Source organism: Pelodiscus sinensis, chromosome 21 (genome assembly GCF_052426305.1).
Source record: "Pelodiscus sinensis isolate ZL-2025 chromosome 21, ASM5242630v1, whole genome shotgun sequence".
NCBI lineage: Eukaryota > Metazoa > Chordata > Testudines > Trionychidae > Pelodiscus > Pelodiscus sinensis.
In genome coordinates, this window is record NC_143072.1 from 3,292,652 (window position 1) to 3,319,963 (window position 27,312).

The 27,312-nt window shown below is 47.3% G+C and overlaps 1 protein-coding gene across 3 annotated transcripts in view; it reads left to right on the forward strand.

Annotated features, from left to right (window-relative positions):
• SPNS2 (SPNS lysolipid transporter 2, sphingosine-1-phosphate) overlaps nt 1-27,312 on the forward strand; it is a 182,657-nt gene that overhangs the window by 67,506 nt on the left and 87,839 nt on the right. For all 3 annotated transcript variants that reach the window (XM_089772164.1, XM_075904316.2, XM_075904317.2), the window contains exon 3: nt 18,286-18,422. In XM_089772164.1, coding sequence (XP_089628290.1) covers nt 18,286-18,422 — 137 coding nt within the window. The remainder of the gene's footprint in view (nt 1-18,285; nt 18,423-27,312) is intronic.

The window sequence follows — 27,312 nt, forward strand, 5'->3', positions numbered from 1 at the left end:
AAAGCTGCAGACACATGATTTTCAGAGTTATAGCCCCATGCCCATGTGCTGACCACTTTAGAGCAAGGAGGTGAATAAAGGTCAGATGTTTCCCATATCCTCAGGCCTTTGCTGCAAGATATAATACATTGTCCCCCTACTGCTCCTTGAATTCTAGTTTAACATGACAAAATTCTTCCTCCCCAAGAGACTGAGGAACAGAAGAGTCACCCCTCGGCTTGTGCTCTCTGTTCAGAAATTCACAGGGATTTGAATTCACCTTAATGGAGAAAGTTGGTCACAGTTTGACACGGTATCTCTGTGTTTTAAAATATAGTCATAGATTCCTCGTGGGGGTTTTTTAAGTGTATTGTTTCTGGAGCTGCCGTTTTCTCTGCTGCACGTATACCTACATGTCTTTGATTGAAAAGGTTAGAATTTTACAGAAGCCGTGTGAAAGGAATTTGCTTTCAAAGCCTGCATGTTTTCACTTGCATGGGTAGAAAAGTGCTGCAAATGCTGTTTCTTGCAGGAGACCCGCTCCCACAGCCCTGTGCCTTCGGATAAGATGGAAGCGGGAGCTAGGGCAAGTTCTCAGCCTTTCACCCCACTCACACAGGCCCAGTGAATCCCTCGCGCTACAGCTCTGGCTGGGCTGCTACAGTAGCGGGACCTGACCCCCAAATACTGACTGCAGAGTAGCGAGAGCTGCTCCTGCCCACCGAGCCCCACTAGATCAGTGACTTGAACAAAACCCAGTGTTTCGATCCTCTCACTGCCACACAGGATGTGCTTGAGTACGACTCTGGGCTATCTGGGTGCCGAGCAATCCCACAATTCAAATTAAGCACAGGCTCTTTCCCCGCAAATAGGGAACAGAGTCTCTGCCGCCTCTAGCGTTGCCAGGTGTCCGGTATTTACCTGGACAGTCCGGTGTTTTCACCTCCTGTCTGGTAAAAAAATTCAGAGAGTACCGGACACCTGGCAACTCTACAAACACTCAGCACCCGGCCTCCCCCTTCTTGAGCCCCCCCAGGTCCCCAACACCCCCAGTCTCCCAACCCCAGACCCCATGCTTACCTGGTTCCGCAAGCCTGCCGGCACAAAATGGCTGCCGGCAAAAAGACCAGGGGAAGCAATGCCTCAACTTCTCCCCTGTTCCTGTCCATGCACTCACTCTTAAAGGGGACATGCTGTTTTAATGCTGTTTTATTTTATTTATTTATTTTGCTTAATAAGTCTTGGAGTCTTTTTTTTTTCTCAACAACTTTGGTCTCACCCCCCCCCCTTTTTTTTCTTCAACAGAATTTTTCCCCGGTGTTGGTTTTTTTTTGGTGGGGGGGTGTTCGGTATTTTTATTTCAACCATCTGGCAACCCTAGCTGCCTCCCCCCATCAGCTTCTAAAACAGCCCCCTAAGGAACCAGGGGATGGTGCCTGGGAGACCATTTACTAGAAAGGGCAGCAGCACGCATGTCAGGGTGAAACAGCAGCGGAGCTGTACAATGTGAACTCTCCTTGGGGGGCACCTGCCATCTAAGGTGTCCTCTTCTCCAATTTCCAGGAGTGCCACCCTGCCTGGGGTGAAGCGTGGCTGAGTCCCCCATTGGTCTATGTCTGCCCAGCAACATTATTTTGAAATACCTTAGTCCGTGTCTACACAGCCGGCAGTTATTTGAAATAGTGTTGAAATCCTGTCAAGCGGGAGGATTTCTGACTCCTGTAGCCCTCATTGTACGAGGAGTAAGGGAAGTCGGGGGAAGAGTGCTCGGTCTCGAAATAAGTGCTGTGTAGACACTCCCAATTTTGAAATAAGCTATTTCGAAATAAGCTACGCAATTGACCTCGCTCAATTTGCATCACTTATTGCGTGTTAAGCCCTGCCGGGTAGGCGCACTCTAAATGTTTGGGTTGAAACTAGAGGGACAGACACAGTGGACCTAGCTAGCTTTCCCAGCATCCTTTCGCGCTGCAGTGGAGCCATTTGCTGGCTTGTGTCCCTGTTGTTCAGATAGGCATTGCAGCCTTTCTCCAGCTTTGTAAATGCCACCAGAAGCCTACCAGGATGTTAAAAGTCTCCCACAGCGGGAAAAGAGACATTCATATGTGAATTTATTTTTTTAAAAGCCAGAGCCTGAATCAAGCGCTGGGATAAGAATATACCAGGCACATGTTTCTTTTAGTAGGTTTCCATTAGCAACCCTGGCATGAGAAGCTCTTGGATTTCCTATTGTAATGTTGTTCTTAGGAAGTTGCTGCCATTGGTGAGCTAAAAGTAGCAAAGGATTTACTAGGAATACGCTGTATTTTTATGGTGTATTTTTGCTCACTCTCCTGTTTTCCGTTTACGGCAGAAAGCAGGTTTGGGGGCTGATTTCTACTCTGAGGCAGACTAACTTAGTGCGTGATCTGGAATCGGGATGTGTTACTGGGCGAGAAATGAAACTAGTGATCCACGGGAAAGGGGGAAATGTAGCCTTGAGGTTACATTAAAAATATCCTAATTAAGAACAGGAAACCTCACATTTTCCTGTGTGCCTGATTCCAGTGCTGCTGGTGCGGTGTGATTCTGGGAAGCAGAGATGCTGCTGGCAAGGTCGTGTCTGTGATGGTTTAATGGCGTATGGTCATCTGTCCTGGAGGCGTAAGCAAAAGGTTAATGCTAGGGATACCACCAGGGGATAGGCCAGATTCACTCTGGCTAATATAGGGAGCTATAACTTAAACCAGTTAGACATTTCAATGGGGGATTTTACCTTCTGGGAGACAGTCTCTGTTACTGCCACTTGCCCTAGTGAGGGTTTTCCTCTGGGGCAGCCTTAATTCTGCCAGAGAGCTCCAAAGTCTTTCCCTGCTGTTCTGACTCAGGGAGACTTGTTTTATCAGAGCTGGAGTGGAGCCTCCCAAGTGAGCAGGGCAAGAAGTACCCTTCTACAGACTCTGGTCTGCAATGCAAATTAGCAATCCCCTTAATAGGCAGCAAAACAAACAAAAGGAAGTTTTAAAAGAAACAAAAAGAAGTTTTAAAACAAACAAAAGGAAGTTTTTCTTCACTCAGTGCACAGTCAACCTGTGGAACTCCTTGCCAGAGGATGTGGTGAAGGCTAGGATTTTAACAGGGTTCAAAAAAGAGCTAGATAGATTCATGGAGGTTAGGTTCATCAATGGCTATTAGCCAGGTTGGGTAGGAATGGTGTCCCTAGCCTCTGTTTGTCTGGAGATGGATGACAGGGGAGGGATCCTGTGAGGATTACTTGTTGTGTTCCCTCCCTCTGGGGCATCTGGCATTGATCACTGTCGACAGACAGGTTACTGGGCTAGATGGACTGTTGGTCTGACCCAGTGTGGCCGTTCTTATGTTCTTCCTCCCTGCATGCTGGTAGCTGGGAAATGTTGCTGTCAAATAAAAATTGGCGATTTTGACCCTTGGCAAAGTGAATACCGATAGCAAAAATCTGGGTGAATTAACTAACTGCCCCCCAGACCCATGTTGTATCTCAGGTCTGTAGGCATCTTTAGTTTTTCCTCAGACCTGATCCTGCCAGTCTCCCAGGCTGGTGTAGTTGGGCTGATGGGGGGGGGGGGGGGTCCTCGCTCCAGCCTGGTTTGTCTGCTACCTGCTGTGTGGAGGTCTTGCAACCAAACCTTTGCTACTCACATTCACTGGTTGAGCAAGGGCCCTGGAGCAGCTTGGAGGCTGTCATGGCAGTCACAGACCAGCCTCCAGGAGGGGGAATAATGCTACATAAACAAAACACACCCTGTCCCCTATGGAAACCTGGGATCTGGCCCAAAGGGCCAGCATTTGGCCTGTGTTTGGATCTCAGTCCTGTACTCCTCCGGTAGGAATACTTTTGATTGAAATCATTGGAAATTTGTCAGCATATGAGTACAAAGTCAGGCCCTAAGAGCTAATAGTTTGACTGCTCCCTGCTTAGCCTAGAGGGCTTTCGAGGTCTAAGCAAATCCTCATTCTGCAGGCAACATTTCCTGTATAAAGCCTGCGATGGATTCGCCTGAAACCATCAAGACACACTTGATCCAGAGTCCTGGTAAGAAGCACCACAGATTTTCTATTGGCTGGCTCCTTCTTCTTCAGACCCTGAAGTCAGTTCCCTTTCTGTTCATTTCCTTCTCCCCTCCCTTGCTACTGTCATGCACACTTACTGACACTGCTGAGTGGGCAGGGAGGTGCATAGCACATGGACATCTGTTTCTGCCAGGAGGAAACCAGGCTTGAGGGATAATCTTCTACCAAATGATAGTGCAGGCTTCCGGGTGGCCGTGGCTGGTTTTAAAATACCCATTGGCTAAGAAGAGACTTGCAGCTGGTGTGACCAAAGTTTGCAACATGGGGCTTTGCAGCTGTGTGACCTCCCATCCGCCACTGGCCTCGGTGCTTGCAGGTCCGACGTGAGATGCCTGATAAGGGCCTGATTAGCTCCAAATGGGGACACCGAGGCCACGTCTCAATTTCAGCCCCCCAAATCACTAACTAGTTCAGATGATCTTGGCCTTAGTTTCATTGAGGCTGCAGGGACTGCAACAGCAATGTGTGTATCATGCCATGCACACGCTGGGAAATTGTTTCTGCCAGACGGAGAGGAATAAAGTAACAACGTTCAATTTTTATGACCCGTGTGACAGAGTAACCCCACTCCTGGGTCCTGTTCAGTCCCTCCTTGGGTGATCTCAGTCCTGCGCTACTAGTTCCAGCTCCGGTCTCTCAGCTCCGAAGGCGTTGGGGCTAGTGCCCCAGGGTCAGCCTGGACGGCAAAACAGTCCTTTCCAGCTCCCAGCTGGGCTCAGGAGGGCCTAAAACCCTTGGTTTGGGACACACACATACACACACCCCTATGTTGTTGTTACCTTCCTAAGCCTGCTCGGATTGGGGCACACACACACAGTTGTTACATTCCTAGACCTGCTCGGTTTGGGATACACACACCCCACCCCTATGATTATGATGCCCATGCCCATGCCCATGCCCATGCCGCCTTCTTAGGTCTGCTCATTTTCTCTTACTCTCCCCCTCCCTGCCAGGAGAGCTTCCTCTTAAAAGGCTCCACAGCAGCCTCAGGTGAGATCAACTGGCTCTGATTGAGTTACAGCAGCCCTATCTCCTTTGCTCCTGATTGACCATGGCTGTTGCTGCCTCTCTCTATCTGCTGTAGTCCTCCAGCCTGACCCTGCTTCTTTCAAGACCTCTCTCTAACCCAAAGCCTGGAAATTAAGATTCTGTTCTCCTGCTCGCCCCACCACTTGGCACCCATGAAATATGGCTTCAGTTCTCTGGGTTTTATGTGGAACTAGTGCAGTCATTGGGATGTGGTTGGGCGTATCTGGCGTGATCTGAATTTCTTTTCGAAAGATGTACAGATCAAGTACGAAGGAGAGGAAAAAACGGTGGCTGGTTGTTGTTTCAGATGAGGCTTTCTTTAACTTTCTCAGTCAACAGTTGTTTGCAGAATAGCAACCCATCTCATTGAAGTGTGTGGCAGTGTGAAGGCAAAAACCAATCCTGTGTGAATGTCTCTGAAAATGTTTCAAGGTATCGACCAAGCTCTGCACCTCTGAGACTCCTGTTCTAATTCAGATTTGACCCAAATGGATGCAAATCCATTCTAATCGGCTGGCTGAGTTAACAAGGTTATCCCTAATAAGATTGCACAATGGCAAACAAACCTACGTGTTCTGTGTGAGTTGAGGCTGTCTTCATGAAGGGGTGACTTGCTGTTTTAGTCCACTGTGTTGATCTGTAGAGTTTTCAAATCATCAGACCAAGTGAAATCAAATAGAGAGAGAAATCCCAAGGGAAGAAAACTTCTGCTGTCTGACAAGATAGCTTATTACTTTACATTAGAAAAAGGTGTGTGTGTGTGCGTGCACGCGTAAGTGTGTTTTGAGGAATACTGCAAACTTGAATTTTGTGGGGTTTGTTGTGTTTTAGAAGCTTGAATAAAAGCTATTGCTGGTAAAAATATTTTCTCACAGTTTAAAAATCTCAGTGAAGACAATTGATTCTAAATAAAAATGGCCTGATCCAAATGTCATGGACTTTAGCATGTGTTCTCGGACTTCTAGTGCTTCCTTTTGATTAGGGAAGAGTTGGGCAAAATATAGACATGACTCACTGACTACGAGTGGATAAATGGGTTCAGACCTTCTACACGACTGGAAATATTTTTAAAAATTGTGGTTTATATCTTCCTTGCCCACTGTTTAGTTGCCTCTGCTTTTCTAGCCTCTGATTGGGACGTAAACCAAAATGTTAAACTCTGTGGCTGTGTCTACACTGGCATGAATTTCCGGAAATGCTTAAAATGGAATACTATTCCGTTTTCAGTTTTTCCGGAAAAGGAGCGTCTACATTGGCAGGCTGCTTTTCCGGAAAAGCCCTTTTTCTGGAAAAGCGTCTGTGGCCAATGTAGACGCACTTTGCCGGAAAAGAGCCCCGATCGCCATTTTCGCGATCGGGGCTTTTTTCCGGAAAAGACTACTGGGCTGTCTACACTGGCCCTTTTCCGGAACAATATTCCGGAATAAGGACTTATGCCCAAGCGGGAGCAGAATAGTTTTTCCGAAATAGCGGCTGATTTTGTACAGTAGAGCATCGTTGCTTTTCCGGAAATTCAAGGGCCAGTGTAGACAGCTCGTAGCTTATTCCGGAAAAGCGGCTGATTTTCCGGAATAAGTGGCCCAGTGTAGACACAGCCTGTGGGTGCGTCTAGACTGGCAAGACTGGCAAAAACTTGCCAGCTGTCTACACTGGCCGCTTGAATTTGCGCAAGAGCACTGACTTCGTAATGTACAAAATCAGTGCTTCTTGCGTAAATACTTTCACGCTCCCGCTCGGGAAGAAGCCCTCTTGAGCAAGAATACTTGCACAAGAGGGCCAATGTAGACAGAGAAGAACTGTTTTGTGCAAAAATGCCCCGATGGCTAAAATGGCGATCGGGGCTTTCTCACGCAAAATCGCATCTAGACTGGCCACGGATGCTTTTGTGCACAAGCACTTTTTGCGCAAAAGCATCCGTGCCAATCTAGACGCGCTTTTGCGGAAATACTTTTAACGGAAAACTTTTCCGTTAAAAGTATTTCCGCAAAATCATGCCGGTCTAGACGCAGCCTGTTTATTTCTCCCCCAAACATATATGCTATTTCTGGCCCATTCTGAACAGGACTTAGTAGGAGTCTCATGTTGGCATCTGTTTAGGGGAGAGATGCAGCTCAATTTTGCAGACTCGAGGGGTCTGGATAAGCATCTAAACCTGTTGTAAGAACACTGATGATTATTTGATCTGCAATTCTCAAACTTCTTCACAGATATTGCCAATGCAGTTGCGAGGTGGGATAGCAGCTTTATCCCAGTTTTACAGGACAGCAGACAGGAAGCGTGACGTGATCTGCTCACATTTACAAAACACATGTATGATAGAACCATGCGTCCCTCAGAGTTCCTGGCTCCCGTTTCTGTGCTTTAATCACTCAATCACATATCTTCTCCATCTTTAGGTGCTCAATTTTCCCATCCCCATCACTGTGACCTGGACATTGTCCTATATCAGTGGGTGAACTTGGCTTGCAGCTAGCTTCATGGCTGGGTCTCAGAAATGCTACTCAACTTACTCAAGAGACAAGCTATAGAGATACCCACAGATAAGTGAAGCAGAAGGAGAGTTATATTCCCTTCCCCCATCATGGAAAACTTGTCATGCAGCTGTTCTGGGGCAGAAGAATCTTTGTTCGATGGCTACTTTTGCAAGTGTGGGAATCAAATGCTGTAAACAGCAGCCACATTTTTACCAAGCTTCCCAGGAAAGATGCTGAGGGAGGTAGGGCAACACCAACAGAGCCTGATCATCTGCTGGCGGAACTGAACCTGGAGTTTACCACGAGTCCATACAGCAAGACCTAAAAGCCAGCTGGCTATTAGCTAAGGCTGTAGAGCAGAATCATTATTCTCTCTGGGGCTATGTCTAGACTGCAAGCCTCTTTCGAAAGAGAGCGTCTAGACTGCACGTTGAACTTTCGAAAAAGCTGCTTGCTTTTTCGAAAGAAAGCATCCAGTGAGTCTGGATGCTCTCTTTCGAAGAAGCCCTATTTACATTGAAGAACGCCTTCTTTCGAAAGAGGAACTTTCAAAAGAAGGTGTTCTTCCTCGTGAAATGAGGTTTACCGCCATCGAAAGAAAAGCTGCGTTCTTTCGATTTAATTTCGAAAGAACGCGGCTTGAGTCTGGACGCAGGGGAAGTTTTTTCTGAAAAAGGCTACTTTTCCCGAAAAAACCCCTGAGTCTGGACACAGCCTGGAAGTGGTCTCAGTGTCACTAAATGGGACAGCACCATACCCAGAAGCTATGTGGGTGACAGTAGCACCACCAGAAAGCCAATACTCCTCTTCCTTCTCCTCCCCACCCCTTCTGGTAATGTCCCCTTGTCTGCAAGCATGCATTTCCTACCTGTCTCCACCCACCCATAACAATGATGAGTGAAGCCACCTCTTGACAGCTAGTTGGCTGTAAACAGCTCTTACTAATCGATGTCATGACCTCTTCTTATCCTCCATCTTGCTTCCATAAAAGTCTCTTCAGAAAATCTAAATGCTGTCGGGTAGTTCTTTATAGGATTTTGCTATTGTGTATGCTGTTTTATCCACAGTCTCTTATCTCTGAGATGTCTGGCTAGTAGTGGGTAGTTATAGTATGTGAATTGATGCTTTAAGCCTTGATTTTTTTTGATGGATAACTTTTTTTGAGCAATAATAACCTGCTACAAATAAAAAGTAAACAAACTGTAAACTGAGAGGGTTGGAAGGAATCTTTCTTTATTCCACTTGTGGAACATTACACGATTGGCTGAAATATCAGATAGTGGTTATTGCAGGACCCTGGCGTTGATGACCAGATGTCAATTTTATGTTACTTTATGTTATTTTATGTCAATTTTTTTAGAGATTGTTCAAGCTTGTAGCTTATCCTTTTACCCACATGACTTTGATACCTTTAGCCTAGCAGTTTCTCCCAGGGCTCTGGTATGTTAATATATTATTGCATGGATTCTCTGTTCTTTGTTTGCTCTTCTGTTTCCAAGAGGAGTGGATTTCCCAGCAATTCCCACTGAAATAATTATTCATGCTAGATAAGGTACACAGTGTCTGCTTTCAGGATATCCTCTGCCGGGAGGCAACTATTTTCTGGAAGAACCCAGTTTCTGAGGTGGTCAAAGGGGATGGGAGTTGTTAGTATTTGATCCTTCCCTATAGACAGTATTGTTAGAAGCTCAGTGAGTCATGAATGTGTAGGGAAGGTTGTGCATTCAGGACCCCGTCTGTACTCCAGGTGTAACCAGATGGGGACAACTATCAGACCCTGCCACAGCGAGCAAACACAATGTCAACTGTACTTGTGCAGCCATGCCAATTGTGCTGCCTCACAATGTATTGTGGGGAAATCTGTTCAGCTCTCCCATAGTCCCTCAGCAAGGTGTAGTGTCTGGAGTTCATGCACACAGAGTGGCATGGCATGAAACATCACAGAACGAGAGGAAGACTGTGATAAACGTAACTGCTACAAGTGGGAAGTATCTTACTTTTAATGGCTCCCACTGTCCATTAGTTCTTATTAGCATGCTAAGAAGGATGAAACACTGTTTAGCTTCCCTAGTTGATTTTGCCTTCTGCTCCATTCTGGAGACTGAGAGCAATTTGGTGCATTTTCTCTGTGAAGCTGTCTCAGTTCTGTCCATATGCAACATGCATGCTCAGCGCGTTGACTGATGGCCTGTTCTGAACTGGCCCCCAACTCCTACAAATCACTGATGTCTGAAACCTGTGTGCCTCAGGCTCATTATCTCGTGGTTTTTATTGGTTTGTTTTTGTTTGACATGATCCAGCCACGGGCTGCGAAGGTAGGAAAATCATAAAAGATAACGTTCATGGGGAGTGACATAATAGCATCATAATCAAATCGTTTGTGATAATGTAGGATTGCAGGATATATCTGATATAGGAGGCTGTATCATTGTCTCTGGCACTCTCTAGTCCAGCAACATCTGTGGTCCGGCATGATTTTAATTAGACGGATGTCGACTTACCATGGGTATGGCGTAAGGCCAAATTTCCCGCAGACCCATAAAGTTTGCTTACACCATCAGCCCTGGCTCTGTGTTCTGTGCTGTTATTTAGCTTGAATTTACCCCTAAATTAGTGTGCTGACTCGCACATTATCTTCCACATCCTTTGACTTAACCTACCAACCAAACAATGGAGGTGCTAATTGTTCTTATCAGCCTCTTGTAAGTATTTGAACCTTTCCCCTTTCTTTTTTTCCTCTCTCTCCCCCCCCCCCCCCCACGCTCTCCCCTCCTTTATTTATTTTTGGATCTGGACTTCTAATACTCCCGTCATCTGAGAAGTGAGTTGCGCCCACAAAATCTCATGATACCATCTACATGATACCATCTACAAGTGCTGCATAGTCCTGTCTTTTGTTTCATCTACATGTTTTGTTAGTCTCTAAGGTGCTACTAGTTGATTTGTTGTTTAAGTTTTTACCCCTAAATGTCTTCTAAGAGCCCAGTAAGCAGTGTAAGTGTTGGTAATGCGTCCAGATAACATTGACCTCCCATGGTCCAGCAAACTGGGCACCAGCCACGTCCAGAGGGTGCCAAACGAGAGAGGTTCAGCCTGTACAAATGTATTGGCATCTCACACGTGAGTGCTGTTCTCCCTTCATTCATAAGGATGCTTCTGAGAAGGATGGATGAAATCTGTGAACAAGGATAATGCACTCTTAGATTGCTAAGCAATCAGAACCTCCCATAGGTGTCAGGAAAGCCAGGTTTTACCCCTCGTGTATCTAGGACAGCAGCATGCAGCTCCACAGAATGAGCACTCTTTTTGTGGTCCAGACCAGTCCTGCATCTGGTGCTGTAATAAAAGTTCTACTCAGTAAGGGTATGTCTACATTACATGGCTCCGTCGACGGAGCCATGTAGATTTGTTTATTGGGCAAAGGGAAATGAAGCAGCAATTTAAATAATTGCCGCTTCATTTAAATTTAAATGGCTGCCGCGCTGAGCCGACAAACAGCTGATCGGCTGTTTGTAGGCTCAGCGCGCTAGTCTGGATGCTCCGCGGTTGACATCAAAGCCCTTTGCCAACCGCCCCGGTAAAACTCATCCCACGAGGAATAATGGGGTGGTCGACAAAGGGCTTTGATGTCGACAGCAGAGCGCCCAGACTAGCGCGCTGAGCCAACAAACAGCTAATCAGCTGTTTGTCGGCTCAGCACGGCAGCCATTTAAATTTAAATGAAGCGGCGATTATTTAAATCGCCGCTTCATTTCTCTTTGCCTACAACCCTAATTTACATGGCTCCATCGATGGAGCCATATAGTCTTGACACAGCCTAAGTGTAGTCATCAGACCTTGCCCTGGAGTTCTGACAGATGAATTAGCATGGCTCATTCACCTTCCCATGGAGGTGCAGTTCAATAGCTAAGGCACTATGCTCAGGGTCAAAAGATCTGGATTTTCTTCCTAGCTCCACGACTGGCCTGTTGACTGTGGGCAAGTCCCTTCCCCTCTCTCCAGATCTTAATTTCCTTATCTTTAAATGGAGTTAATGATGTTCAGCTTCCTTTGAAAAGTGCTATATACGTGCTCAGTGAGATTATTATCACTATAAAGCAACCATAAATAATATAGTATTCAGCCAAAGTGCCCTCAAAACAGCAGGGCTGGCTGCATAGATGGTAAGAAATTTGTTTTCCCTTGCAGGTGCAGAGAACTATTTGCGTGTGTATGTCTGTATATTACCAAAGCCTAGCAAGATGCCGGGTGTTTCAGATGTTCCCGTTGTTTAGAAATATGTTGTTCTTGGGACAATATTAACAACCTCCCAGCGCATCCGCCTTCTCTGTTGCTGCTTAAATTGCATGTCCCTGGGGGAAGAGGCTGTCTAGATTTCCCCTCCAGAGAGCCAAGCGTACTGTCAGTACTCAATTGGTGGTAAATACACAGCTCCATGCAGAGTTAGTTTTCTAATGTAGAGGCCACTTCTTATAGGAAACATCCTTGCTCGGAGAAAGAAAAAACTATTTTTAGTTGCAACAGAGCCTTTGTAAATGATCCCCGATGGAAAAACAGCCTTTGTGGCATTAAATCACTGCCTGGCTGGATTGTTTATTTTTGTCAGCTGCAATGGGAGCCTAGCGGCTTTCCAGTAAATGTAGCTTCTACCTAGTCCCTTTGGTCGAACCCCTTGTTCCCCTCTGTCACACAGGGCCCATGCTATTGTGGCAGACATATTCCCTCGCAAGACTGAGCGAGTGCTGCAAAGCAGGCAAGGCCGTAGGAATAGAGTGAAGACGTAGAAAGCTGTGGGTCGGCCATCTCGCCAGCAGGTTCTTTTCAGGCCACCACCATGGGGTGCAACTACAGGGGTCAAAAACTTTATGCAGGGGAGGGGCGCAGGGAGGAAGCAAGAGGATTTTGTGGCTATAAGACGGTAACTTCTGCACTTTCTCTCTTGTCTCTCCCTCCCATCCTTTTGTCTCAAGTGTCTGAGGTTTCTCTTTTCTACTGAGTAAATGGGCAGCTGGCTCTTTCCTGAGGGAGGAAAATGTGGGTTGAATGGCAGCTCACTGGGCAGAATCACTGAATGAGCACTCGGGGGCAGCGGTGCGTGAAAGAGGCAAGGGAGCTCAGAGAGGATGCTTTGCTGTTTTGTTTTTTAAAAATACCTTTTTTTTTTTATCATTCCAGCCACATCCAGAAGGCGTGCTGGGAGCGCCAGCCCACCTGTCTCAGGGCGAGTCAGGCAAAAATAGATCCTGAGCCATCCTGTTTAGGCAATTAGACTCTTCCTGTGTTTTCACCACAGTAGGCATTTTAGTTTTTGTGAGGTAGAAGGCGGGAGAAAGACAAATGCGTCCCCCCTTTCCAAAACACCTGTGCTTAAAAGAGCCTTCCTCCGAGAGGCAGTTTAGTAAATGTATTTTTACTCATCCACTGCTCGGAGGCTTCCTTTGCTTCTGCAGGTGCACACGCCAACACCACTGGCCTCTTTGCTTGGGCCCGGTTTAGCCCCTTTGCTGAACGCAAGCCATCTCTCAGCCTACATAATGGCTGTCACACCCCATCGCCCTTCTCCCCGGATGGGTTTGTGCTGACACACCCAGTGTGCCTTCTGAGCAGCTCCTCCCGGCGTGACTGCCGCGGCCTTGCCTCGCTTCCTCTCGTTTCGGCGGCTGGTTCTGTTCTGAAAGGGCTGGCAGTGCAGAGCGAGGGAGAGGAGCTGTCCATTGGGGGGCGGGTAATGAAATGCCGGAAGGTTCTCGTAACTGTCCTTTCTCTAATGCAGACAATTGGTAACTGCTGGGCGGTGGTCTGAGATAAAGCGGCTATGTCAGGAGAGAGGCCGAGAGAGGGACTTGGAAAAGAGGAAGACCTAGCATGAGAGCTGGACTCGTTACAGACCAGTGATCTTCCTTTCCCTGCAAATTGTTCTCCTCTTCTCCCTCTGTCTAATGAATGCCCTTGTCGAAGCTCAGGTTCCCTCCTGCCTGGTGTGTGTGTGGGGGGGAGGGAGTGCCCTGGATTTGTTCTCCTTTGCTTTCCTGTCCTAGTTTAGAAGTTGCATGGAGTCACTTTTTGTTATTTTTGAACCCGTCTCTCCTGTTCAGGAACCTCATTTGTCATTTACAGGGAGCACTTGCAAAAACGGATGTGTGGGAAACACATCTAACAGGCAGAGCCGTTTGACGGATCACACAGCCATCATTTTCTGCATTGGCTTAAGAGTCCATCAGTGCTTTGAGGCATATTTGGGTCATAAATAATCTGATGCAAATTAAATTTATTATTGTGACAGCTTTATTCCGCTCTCTATTATTTATTAGGTTCTGTTGTCCCTTTGTTTACTCCTTCATGGAGCTGTCAAGTCAGCTTGTTACCTGTGAAAAGGCTCACAGCTTGGTTCAGAAGAGAATTTGCCAACATTGCATTCCGCAAGGGCCCCAGCGTAGCAAAGGCAGTGTTCTGTATTGTCATCCATGGGAACAGTGAGTTGGGAGGAGGATATTGGTATCCATTGGGAACTGGGAGATATCAGTGAGTTGGGAGGAGGATATTGGTATCCATTGGGAACTGGGAGATATCAGTGAGTTGGGAGGAGGATATTTGAATGCACACTGGGCTCTCTAAGCTGAGTTCATGTCAGGGCAAACACTCCACTGAGTGCACAGCTTGAGTAACTGTGCTGTGTGCTCAGGGGCTCGGAGGGTGGAGGTGGGTTGGCTGGCCAAGGAATCCTCCCCACTACAGCACATTAGCCAAGGTTCTCCTACAGCGACACTGGGGGCATTGGCCAGCATAGGAGTGAATCCAACTTGGTCTCCCCAGGTCATTCCTACCCCTTCTCAATGAGGACACAGCGGGAACCCTCGCAGAGTGGCAGTAAGTGGTTCATATGGAGAACGCTGTACAGTCCCTAGCTCCAGCGCATGGTGGAATTCCACCAGTTGTACGGTGTTCAGGGTCCTCCGGAAGCGTGTGCCCATGCGTCACGGCTCACAGGTCGTGCCCACACGTGGCCCCTCGGCTCCCGGGCGGAACCCCCCCTCTCCAGTGCAGCAGCCCCTTCTCGGAGAGCCCACTCCACTCCAGTGCAGTGACCCTCTCGTGGGGTCTTTCCCTCCGCCTACGGGACGGCACCTCTCAGGGCCTTCAGCACGCCTGCCTCTGCCATCAGCCCCTGTGGGGGGGCCCTCTTCCTCTGGCCTCCCGGGGCCTCCATTCCCAGAAGGAATAGTGCCACCCTGTTCTCTAGACCAGAGCAACTATCAGCCAGCACAAAACAGGAGGGTTTATTGAGTTTTGAACACTGTAAAGGATCTCTCAGGCCAGTAGGCCTGGGTCCTCAGCCCGCAAGTCAGTCTCTCCTCCAGCTAGCTGAGTCCTGCCTGCTCTGCTCTGTCCCCGTCTCCCAGCACAGCCTCCAATAACCCCAGCAACAGCCCCTCCCCAGTCCATTGTCTTCTCTTCAGGTAAGAGGGTTGCCTGGCCCTCTCTTCTCCGCCTCTTCTCTCCTCCATCCAATGTTCTCCCCTCACTGGGATCAGCTGGGCCGGTCGCCAGGGTTTTCCTCTGCAGCCCATTGCCTGTCCTCTGGCTGGAACCGGCTGTGTCCTCTGAGCAGGGCCTGGGTCACCTGGGTACCAGACGTGGCGGCTCCAGTTCTGGGCTGTTCTCTGAAACAACAAACTCCCCACCCTTGTCACATTAAACCAGTAACCTCTGGGCACTGAGTGCCCCGCTGTATGTAACCCCCCATTGAACCCCCAAAACTCCCCACTTCCTCACACCATGCATTACAGTAAGGGAGGAGCAGCACCTCCTGATAACTCCGCTAGCAGCTGGCCTTATCTTGCCTTCCTATTATGGAGTTAGCATGTTGTAGCGGATAGAACAGGGATGGGAGGACTCAGGGGACCTGAGTTTTATTCCTGGCTGTGGCTTGCTGGGTGACCTTGGGCAAACCATACCCCTGCTTGTGCTTCATTTCCCCACGTGCAAAATGGGGATAATGATACTGCCCTGCTTTGATAAAGCACTTTGAGATCTACTAGTGAAAATAGCAAATTTCACTGGAAATTCCGCTTGTGCCGGGACTGTCGAACTAGGCTCCAAGAGTATGTCCGGTATCCCACAATAGCTAATCCGTGTCTTTTAAGCAAGCCCATTATTTTGAAATAGCTTTCGAAATAACGGGCTCGCAATTCCGACATTCCTGTAAACCTTGTTCCATGAGGATTAAGGGACGTTTCGGAATAGTGGTTCATTTTGAAATTGGGCGCTGTCTAAGCAGTGCCAAATTTTGAAATAAGCTATTTTGAAATACACTTGAAATAAGCTATGCAACTTGCAAACTGCGTAGCTTGTTTCGAGCTACGGGTGCAGTGCAGATGCATCCCATGTGTCCGGTGTGAGATTTTATATAGTGCCTATGTAGCAAAATAGTGGCTTTTCACAACAAGTGAAACAGGTGCATGGATATAATCTTGCATTTATTTCTGTTTCTATTTTATCTAGTCTTTATCTTTGAATTATTCCTTTCTTTGATATAATATACTATACATGATTGCGTTGTGATGTTGCTTACTACAGGAAATATAAAAAATTGAGATAAAATATAAAGTACCATTGTATGGATTCCAAAATATGGACATCAGCTGAGAAACATGTATTTTTTTTGAAGGTTTAGTCATTTTAGTATGGAAATTGTGCCTCTTCAAACAGCGTCCTGCAGTTCAGCATTGTACACATTTTTGAGGATATCATCTCCTATTACCATGAAAATCCCTTAATTACTTTGTTTATACACGCATTTCATCAGAAGGAGTCCTTGTCCTTCACTCTACAGGCTCCTCTGAGTAATTTCAAAATAGAATGCTACAAATAAACAATGCCAGAAACCCACCTTGCCTGCCAGGAGTCACCTGATAATTAATAGGATTTATTACCCTTATTTCTTATTTCTAGTCTCTAAATTTGCCCCTCCCCCCCATTTTCTGTCAGTTCAAGGAATACAGGAGCTTTGCAGCATGCTCTGGAGGTCAGTAAATTAGGGCCTTTTAACTGTTTCTCTGACGCAATTTAGGAAATGAGCACGACGGTGCCTGAGACCAAAAAATTCGAGAAACACTGTTAAAAGGGCAACGAACCATCCTGTTGTGCCTAAATTGATATAAAATCGCTGTCGTTGCACCAGTGCAAACCCCAAATGTAGATCCACACTGATTTAAATCTTTCTTGTATCGATTTTCACATGTTTCTTTACTAGCCAAATTGACACGAGTGATTTTTAAACTCGTTTTAGTGCACTAGAGGTCTGCGGGGGTGTCCCGAGATCTATCATGGACATGACCCAAGTGCTGTTTTGGAGCATGGCTCTAGAAGTGAGTTTCCAAGCTGAGAAGAAGATGCTCTGCTAGCAGCCTCCTCCCTTGTATGAATGGCAACTGAGTCAGAGCGGCAGGAGGAGAAAGGCAGCTTTTCGGATAAGGAGGTCCCACACTATTATCTTAGGGTACGTCTACACTTGCTCCCTAGTTCGAGCTAGGGATGCAAATGTAGGCGACCGAAATTGCTAATTTAAATATCCTGCACTTCATTAGCATGATCTCGCCGGCATGTTACTCCGCTTAACAGTTGATTTGAACCAGGAAATGCGTGCTGGGATGCGTTAGTTCGAACCAAACCCCTTGGTTCGAACTAACATTACTCCTCATTTTTTGAGGAGGGGCTTGGTTCGAACTAACGCATCCTGGCGCACACTTCCTGGTTCGAATCGGCTATTGAGTGGAGTAACGCGCCGGCGAGATCATGCTAATGAAGCGCGGGATATTTAAATCCCTGCTTCGTTAGCAATTTTGGTGGCCTACATTTGCATCCCTAGCTCAAATGAGGGAGCAAGTGTGGACGTACCCTTATAGATCAAAGCTGTCCCCAGTAGTGGAATAGTTACCCACTATTGGTACATACAATGTCTGGCAAAAATTTAAAGAAAAGTGATTTTAGTGTTGTGTAAAGCTGCTGTCCTGGAGCCACACAGCGGGGGCAGTAAGGGAATGGTGTGGAAACGACTCTCACACCGCCACAGCACTGCCGTAAAAAGTTACTTCTAAGGGTGAGTCTCCATGGGTAATTCACCTCTGCTGAGCTAGCCCCCAAGAGGGCCAACATCTATACACTTTCCTGAATGCTCTCAAACCTTTGTCTCAGCTTCTTGTTGAGGTTTGAGCTAGGGAAATAAAGGGGTAACTCGTTAACCGGTGCCTGGCCCGGCTAGCGCAGCCGCTCGGCTGGGCCCGCTGCATTGCAGGCAGCGGGGTGCTCCTGCCTGGCCAGGCCCGCTGTGCCCTACCCACGGTGTGACACGGCAGGCTGGTTAACATGTCGTTTAACATTTTAAATGGGGTTTTACATCCCTCGTTTGAACAGAGGCTCCGGATCTATTCCATCTCTGTTTTGCCCATCCCTCAACTGTAAGCTTGCAGCAGACTCTCTCAGGACTGTTAGTGTTTTAAAGGTAACCCAAGGTCACGAGTCCAGTGTTTCTCTGGGAATGAGATGTCAGTTTGCGTATAGAAATTGTGCTTTCTGGAAGCCTGTCGGGTTGCCTAACATGGTAAATCAAGGCTGTAAAGCATCCAGTTAGGCAGGACTACTCTCCAGACTATTAGGTTTCTGATTTTTTGCCTGATATTTATTAGCTGTCCTCCTGCTTTTCTCCCCTCTGCAGTTTTCATCTGTAGTTTCATGGTGGCAGCGCCTATATTTGGTTACCTTGGTGACCGCTTCAACAGGAAAATCATTCTCAGCTGCGGGATCTTCTTCTGGTCAGCAATCACCTTTTCAAGCTCCTTCATCACTGAGCAGGTAAGATCTGCCTGTGGGCTGGGAATATCAGCAAAGACATCCTGCAAAGCATGCCGACTATAACAGACTCCTGTTCCAAACTCCCCATCGCAGACACCCCATTGATGTGTGTTTGGCATATCACAGAGCACCGTGTAATAAAGTACCATGTTTGTGGTCACGTGTCTCTTTAAAAGTGAAGGGTGGTCTTCCCTGGTCATGTGACTCACAGAAACACTCCATTATGTTCTCTTGCGCAAGAACATATGCAAATGAGCCGTGGCAATGAATATCGCCACGCCTCATTTGCATACTTAATGAGCCACCATTTTGCACAAGAAGGAGCAGTCTATGCTGCTCTTTCTTGTGCAAAAAACCCCTCTTGCGCAAGAGCCGTTCTGCCACTTAGTTGCATATGTTCTTGTACAAGAGAACACAATGTAGATGTAGCCCAAGGGAAGCTCATGTAGACACATGTTCAAATTGACATGTGAGCTTTATTACAAGCCGAGCTTACATGGCAAGTTTGCCATTTACTCTGCTTGTCCAGATTACATAGAATGACAAACGCTGGTCAGACGGAGTTTGGACACAGATTTAAAATAGCCACGTGGCTCAGTTTCCCTGAAAGGCAGTGAAGGTGAATGATAGGACTTAGATTAATAGAGCCTCAAGTCCTTTCTCTATTAAATTATCTCTCTGGGGAACTGATGATGGGATCCTCAGGCTCACCTAAATTTGGAAAGTCAAATATAGCATCCCCTGCCTGCCTTTGATCTATTTCACAATGCTCCCCATTTCAGGCTACTGTAAATGAGGCCATGGCGGTCTGTCTGTTTTCTTGCCTGTCAAGGATACGGCCAAACAGCAAAGGCTTGGGAGGGCTTGAGAAAAGAATCCTTTCATTTAAATTATACCACAGAGGAGGCTTAATTGTTGCAGGAGGCAGAATTCCCGGCGAGAGAAATCACAGCTCTGGGAGTCACAGACGGATTTCTTTAGGGAGCAGACATTCTTCCTCTCGGTCTAGCCGCATTCCAGGGGTGGCAGTGCTATGGTCATTCTCTGAGGATGACAGGCATGCTGTGCAGTTTTTAATACAGGGGCTGCAGCCACCCCTGGAAATGGTAGAAGTCTCACAAGTGACTTGTTCACCTTGATGTCTACTTGGATGGGACAATGTTTCTAGCCACCCCATAGATCATAGGGCCAAATGCAGAAGTCTTTAGGGTAATGTCTACATAGCAATGGAAGACCCATGGCCCCACATCTCAAAGGCCAGTCAATTTACTCAGGCTGGTATGGCCTGGGCTGCAGGGTTAAAACATCGGGTTTCTTTTGGTTTTCTTTCAAAACAGGCTGTGAAAGCAACTGTGCAAACGGCTAGTAAGCAGGAAAGCAAAGGCTGTTGCCAGAGTCCTTTCTGGCTTACAACAGAGTGGCAGCGACAGACAATGCCCTTTTGCTGTAATCACAGTTGCTTTCACAGCATGTTTTGAAAGAAAACCAAAAGAAGCCACCCAAGAGTTCATCACCACCGTAGACTCTGCAGCTAGTGAGAGGACACACTTTCACCAATATTAAAAGCTTCAGAGGGGTAGCCGAGTTAGTCTGTAACTGGAAAAACTTAACCCTCCCTCCCTCCCTCCCCCCGAATAGTCTAGCAGCACCTTAAAGACTAAGAAAACATGTAGATGGTATCATGAGCTTTCGTAGGTACAACCCATCATCTGAAGAAGTGGGTTGTACCCACGAAAGCTCATGATACCATCTACATGTTTTGTTAGTCTTTAAGGTGCTGCTAGATCAGGCGTGGCCAACCTGCAGCTTGCAAGCTGCATACGGCTGTCGTCCTTCCCCGTTCTCCCCCCCCCCCCCCCCGGGTCAGTGTGGCTTATGAAGCTGCTCCCAACTCCCCTGTGCTCACTGGGGCAGGTTTATCCAAAAAGGCAGCTGCGGATGGGAGCCTGCTGAGGCCAAAAAGCCTTCTTAAAGGGCCAATTGGTTTTTTTTGTTTTTTTTTTTTTGTTCTACCATTTTTTGGGGTGCCTTTTTATTTTATTTTTTTTTGCTCTACCTTTTTTTGCACCGGCTCTTTGCGCTGTATCCAGCTGGATCTTGGCTCTTCTTCCAGAATGGGTTGGCCACACTTGTTCTAGACTATTCGTTGTTTTTTAAGTTTTCCCAGTATGTCAGCAACAGGACAGAGACCCCTGAGTCATACTGAAAACAGTCCTGCTCCCTAGGCAGGTGGCATGAAATCTGCAGACAAGTCACACCAGCTTGTCCAGGGTGATTCTCTGAGGGTATGTCTACACTACCCTCCTAGTTCGAACTAGGAGGGTAATGTAGGCATACCGCACTTGCAAATGAAGCCCGGGATTTGAATTTCCCGGGCTTCATTTGCATAAGCGGGGAGCCGCCATTTTTAAAACCCCGCTGGTTCAAACCTCGTGCAGCGCGGCTACACGGGGCTCGAACTAGGTAGTTCGAACTAGGATTCCTATTCCAAACTACCGGTACACTAGCGGGGTAGTGTAGACATACCCTGAACTAGCTATGCCAAGAGGTCAGAGAAGAGTAAATGCTGTTCTTATTTATACAGTCATTGCCCAGCTTATGATCTTTGGCTTCTAACATCAGCTTAAAGAGAAAACACAAGTGGTTCTTAAAGAAGGGAGAGAAGTGACAGTAGGATGGGATGGTGGTTTAAAATATGAAAATCCCTTCACCAGCTTGAATAAAAGCAGTGGCTGGGTTGCTGTGAGCAGACGATATGGCCCGTGTCCATGCTGGCGTGAAAACACCGGGTGAGGAGCAGCAAGCTGGCACAGCCTGAGCCCATAGAAATACTGCATAGAAAACGCCTTTATGTGGTGGCAGCAGAAATCCTGAAGTAGGCAAGAAACAATAGCGGTTCAGTGAAAACAGCAAACTGCCTTTCTCTGTTTGGGAAGTGTGGAATGCATTGTGTAAACCGCCACAATGTCATGCAGACCACTACAAGCACCCATCCCTGTAGTAACTGTAAATACAAGTGGCCTGTCTTTCAGAGGGGCTGAACAGCTACCTGCTCCCGTGAATAAAAGAATCCATTGGCTGGGTAAAGGGCGTTGATGGTGTCTGCCTCATAAATATCCATTGCTGACTGAAAATTGGACATAAAGGAAGCAGTTAACAAGTTCCGTATTAGGGATAAACATTCAGGTCAGCTGGTCTGCCTCCAGTTGTGCATGCCCAGAATCAGGGAGTCAAACTGGTGTTCGTTTTGGTTCAGTTGTTGCGTTCATTGTGTTCCGATTTTTAAAAAATGGCCCCGTTTCCATTTTAAACAGGTTCACACATTTGAGTTTCATTGGACATAAAGTCAAGGAGAGCTGAAACTGAAAATTGAAGCCATTTTGCTTTTTGACCATTTATTTATGACCTTTAACTGTACATGAGTTTTCCTAGTGCTTTTGGGTTGTTATAGAAACATGATTTTTTTTTCTATATTTGAGAACTAAAATAACATCTTCTAACCTTGGCTCTGTCCAGTTGGGCCTCTGCAGGGAAAGGATAAATCTGAGTTTGGTGCACGTGTGGGTCTTGCCTCAGCTGGAAGGAGGAGCTGCCCCTGAGGTTGGGGTGGGAAGGAGGAGGGAGTCTAAGGGGGAGGATGACTAGGGAGCCTGGAAGAGTTATTGTTAGCTTCTGGGACAAGGAAACATTCCATCGCTTCTGTCCTCTGGAGGGGGTCTTATAGATGTCCACCTATCTCTAGGGCATCCTGCTGCCTCATGTGGTGCTTAAGCTTCCACTTCTGTGTGTACTCTCATGGGCCACCCTTTTCTTCTCACTCTCATCTTAGGCCTGATCTACACTGCACCTGCTCCCCCGTCAGTCAATCTAAGATACACAACTTCGGCTACGTGAATAGCATAGCTGAAGATGTCGTACTTAGACCTAAGGTTGCCAGGTGTCCGTTATTGGACTGGACAGCCCGGTATTCGTGGCTTCTGTCCGGTAAAAAAACCTCAGAAAATACCGGACATGTAAAATGTCTAGTATTTTCTGTTTCTCTCGGACGGAAGGTCGCTTGGCACATTCTTCCCCCATTGTGTCTGGTGGGGGAGAGGGGGAGTATGGGAGAGTTTGGAGGGATATAAAGGGGCTGTGACTCTTTTTGCTCAACAACTTTTTGTTTTTTTTGCTCAACCAATTTTTTTCCTGCCATGGTCGGTATTTTTTGTGAAACTATCTGGCAACCCTACTTAGACCTGTTTACCGCAGTGTCTTGCATGTGATAAGATAGGCAGAGTCTGCTCTCCCGTTGACTCCACCTCCTCTTCCTGGTGGAGTACAGGAGTTGAGGGGCGAGCGCTCGAAGGTCGTTTTATCATGCCTAAGCAGACACAATAAATCGACGGCCAATGGATCAATCCCTGCCATCACATGCCTACTTTGTTGTCTTGTTGAAAATAAGATCACAGTAGCTTTATAAAATATTATAATTAAAAATGCTGAGCCTTTATTTGAACCAGCAAGACATTTTCCCCCCAGTTCCACTCCCATTGAGGTTCAGCAAATAGGACGAAAATCAAGTTCAGGTTTGGTATTGGTCTAAACCAGTTTGGATCTGGTTCGACTCCCTGCTCAGAATTATGCCCATCTGTATCTGTGACCCTCTGCCTGCACTTTGCAGGTGCAAATACCTACTAAAAATTCAAGTCCGTTGTGCATACCCTTTAAGTAGTCCTGTCCTGGTGTTATGTGCAAAGTGTACCAGTGTCACCTCTGCAAACCATTTTTGGCGAGTATTTGAGGAACACTTGTTCAGGGTATTGGTTCAGGCTTAGTAATAAAAATGGCAACCTGCAGACTTAAAAACTCGGAGGAGCTGTTATGGGACTCAAGACAAACATTTCATTCAGATGCCTTCTGAACTCAAGAAGCCCCACAGGGCTCTTCTACCAAACTTGGCTCCAGTCACTATATTTTCAGTCCATACAAGGCGGTAAATATTTCTCCAGTCTCTTTGTCTGGCACTGTGATAGCCAAGTAATGACCATGGCAAAAGTCAGTTTTCTTTTGGGATAGTGTTTTCGTTAATCAGATGTCTGACTGCCCTGTATATCTGGGGCTTATTCCACCTGGGATGGCTTGCCTTATGGTGTTTCATTAGGAGGCCATATAAACCTGTGATTGCTCTATTGTTCGCTTTCCATGTTGAAGCTACCGAGTTATCAGGAGCAATCAGACTGTGCTGGCTCTTCTGAGAGTTTGAATGTGTCTGCTAAGATGGCTCTCATGGCTGCTTCATTTGGCCAGACTTCTGTCTCTGGAGAAGTATTGAAGAGTTGTGCTCACCCCCCTCGCATTGGCCTCCCACACTTCCCTTCTCTGTTGGGTCCAGTACATCAGCCCTCTGGTGGGCAGACAGCTACGATTTCTTAAAGCGAGGCGATGCAGGCGCGTGGAGAGTTTGCAAAGTGTTCTCAGTCCTTCACGGTGCAGTGATATTTCCCATACCCATGGCTTGAGTAAAGCTCACCTCTCCTTCTTGGTGACTGTCCTTCGCAGATGGGCAAAATGATCCCAGTGCGGGGGGGGGGGGGGGGTGTTACGCATTTGCAGCTCCTTCACGATGAAAGGGGAATATATATAAATGAGGCCCAAACCGGGGACGGCTGTGACAATGCTGAATGGAGGAACAAGCTAGAACAGTGGTCTCCAACCTTTTCACTAGTGTGGACCCCCCAATTGCCCCCAAACCATTCATGGACCCCCCAAAATTCCCCCCCAAACCGTTCACGCAACCCTGTCAAAGCCAATTCTAGTAGTCAGCGGAGTCTTTTCTCCCTTTTTGTTTACTTATGTCTGTTTGATGCTTCACTCTGCTCATCAGTCTCCTTTTTCTTCAGTGAGACTGATTTCAGCCCCAGATCCATGCTGAATGTGTAGCTAACGTTTGTACGCTTCTAACTGTTGTGATCCTTTCATCACATAAAAGCGCCACAATATAGATTTTCGGACTGCAATTAATAACATTATTGGAAGATATTTAATTTAAAAATAATAATTGATTGTAACTTTGCAATTTATTTAAAACTTATTTTCTATGATCATTTTTATTTATCTTTTATTTTTTTCACGGACCCCCTGCAATACTCTCCTGGGGTCCACTGACCCCAGGTTGGGAACCATTGAGCTAGAACATCTGGAGAAGCACACTTCAGCTGTGTTAATTCAAGGTTTGTGTTGTCTGCCTTCTATTACTTAGCTTAGCCACCAAGAAGGATTTGCTGCATCACAATCTGCTCCTAGAGGTGGCCAGGAATTATTTTTATAATCCGTGCCTCGCCCTGAGGCTGTGGACCGCTCTTTCGATAACAGACCTGAACTGGTTTTGAAAATAATGGGCTGTTTTCAGAGGTGATGCCAGTTTGGAGCTGATGTGAACTGTACGTCCATAAGTCTGTGCAAATTAACTGCTGAGGGAAGATAGTGTTGGAGCAGGAAGAGCAACCAGCAGAGGGCTGTGAGATGAAGACAGGTGGTTTTGTATCTTCCAGCCTCTACCACCCTCCCGTTGGTTGGTTCAGGATTCAGTACTTAAAAGCTCCTGTGATATAGTAGGGCAGGAGCTATAAAAACATCCAAGACACATGCAACCCAGCTTCTGTTTCCTCTGCAGGTCAATTACACTGACTTACTGACAGGTGCCTTTGCTGTGTGCCACCCCTCTACATTTGGCCCTGTAAAAGGGAAAGAACAACCCCCAAGAAACATGCTGCCAGCCAAAGCCAAAATGCATTTCAGGATACATCTAGAGTTGCAGGCTTCTTTCAGAAGAAGCTTTTCCGGAAGAGATCTTCCGGAAGAATTTCCTCCAAAAAGAGAGCGTCCACACTGCCAAAGCACTTTTTTCGAAAGATAGCGTCCAGACTGAATGGACGCTATCTCACATTTAAGCTGTGATTTCTATGGACGAAGTGGCCACCAGGCACCTGTGCTTTTTCCTCTTTTCTCTTCTTTCAAAAGAACTCCCTCTTCCCATCAACACATACCTTTTTCCGAAAGGACTCTTTGGAAAAAGGCTTCTTCCTCACAGAAAGAGGTTTACCAGTGTCGGAAAAACCCCTCTGTTCTTTTGATTTTGTTTCAAAAGAACACGATTGCAGTGCGGACGTAAATGACGTTTTTTTGGAAAAACGGCCATTTTTCCGAAAAAAAACCTGTAGTGTAGACATGCCCTCAGTGTTGAGGGCTTCCTCAAATCATGTCTTTGAAACATGCCTAACTTAAAGTCAGGTCATTTTAGTTCAAGGAGAGAGGGTATGTCTACACTAGAAAGTTAGTTCGAACTAACGGACGTTAGTTCGAACTAACTTTCCTATGCGCTACACTAGCGCTCCGCTAGTTCGAATTTGAATCGAACTAGCGGAGCGCTTAGTTCGAACTAGGTAAACCTCATTTTACGAGGACTAACGCCTAGTTCGAACTAGCTAGTTCGAACTAAGGGCTGTGTAGCCCTTTAGTTCGAACTAGTGGGAGGCTAGCCCTCCCCAGGTTTCCCTGGTGGCCACTCTGGCCAACACCAGGGAAACTCTATGCCCCCCTCCCGGCCCCGGACCCCTTAAAGGGGCACGGGCTGGCTACGGTGCCCGTGCCAGGTGCAAGCCTGCCAGCACCCAGCCAGCAGACCCTGCACCTGGCACGGCACAGAGCCACCCACCCGATGCCCCCCAGCCCACCCCCTCTTGCCGGGACCAGGCTGGCGGCTCCCGGGAGCTTGCCCTGGACCGCAAGAGGCGGGCACCTTCCTGGGCTAGTGCAGACATCGTGGACCTCGTCCACGATCTCCGCACTAGGCACAGGAAAGTGGCCGTCTAGGGCAGGAGAGCTGCCAGCCTGGCCACCCAGGACCAGGTGTGCATGAAAATCAAGGGGGTCCACTGAGACCCCCGACACTGAGCCCTGAGCTTACAATGGCCGTACTGGGTCAGACCAAAGGTCCATCTAGCCCAGTAGCCTGTCTGCCAACAGCGGCCAACCCTAGGGACCCTGGAGGGGATGGACCGAAGACAATGACCAAGCCATTTGTCTCGTGCCATCCCTCTCCAGCCTTCCACAAACTTTGGGCAGGGACACCACTCCTACCCTCTGGCTAATAGGACTCCATGGACCCAACCTCCATCACTTGATCTCACTTCCCTTTAAACTCTGTTCTAGTTGTAGCCTTCACAGCCTCCTGCAGCAAGGAGTTCCACAGGTTAACTATTTGCTTTGTCAAGAAGAACAACTTTCTCTTACTAGTTTCAAGCCTGCTACCCATTCCTTTCCTTTGGTGTCCTCTAGTCCTTCTTTATGGGAACTCAGGAAGAACTTTTCTGTATGCACCCTCTCCACCCAACCCCTGCTTTTAGAGACCTCTATCCTGTCCCCCCTCCGTCTCCTCTTTTCTAAGCTGAACAGTCCCAGTCTCTGTAGCCTCTCTTCATCTGGGACCTGTTCCCAACCCCTGATCATGTTAGTTGCCCTCCCCTCTCCCAGCCTTTCTCTTCCCCTCTCCCACCTCCTTTTCCCAGTCTCCCCCAGTTTTTTTTCAATAAAGACAGAGTCAATGTTGGAAGAAACGTTATCTTTATTTTGTACATCAATAAGAAGGGGGGCTAAGGAAGGGTAAGTGGAAGGAGGTGAGGGAGGAATGGGGTACGAGCCCCCGATGGGGAGGACTGGGCTGGCTCTGCGGGCTTCTGGGGGTGGAAGCTCTCCTGCAGCCCCCCAATTACTCCCTCTCCCCAGATGGCAGCCTGCGGCAAGTGCAGCAGGGCTGATGGCCGAGTGGTGTGATGTGCCCAGTGTGGGCACTCAGGGCACTCCAAGCCAGAACTTCTTTGCAAGCGGGGCACCCCTGAGAACTGTCTGT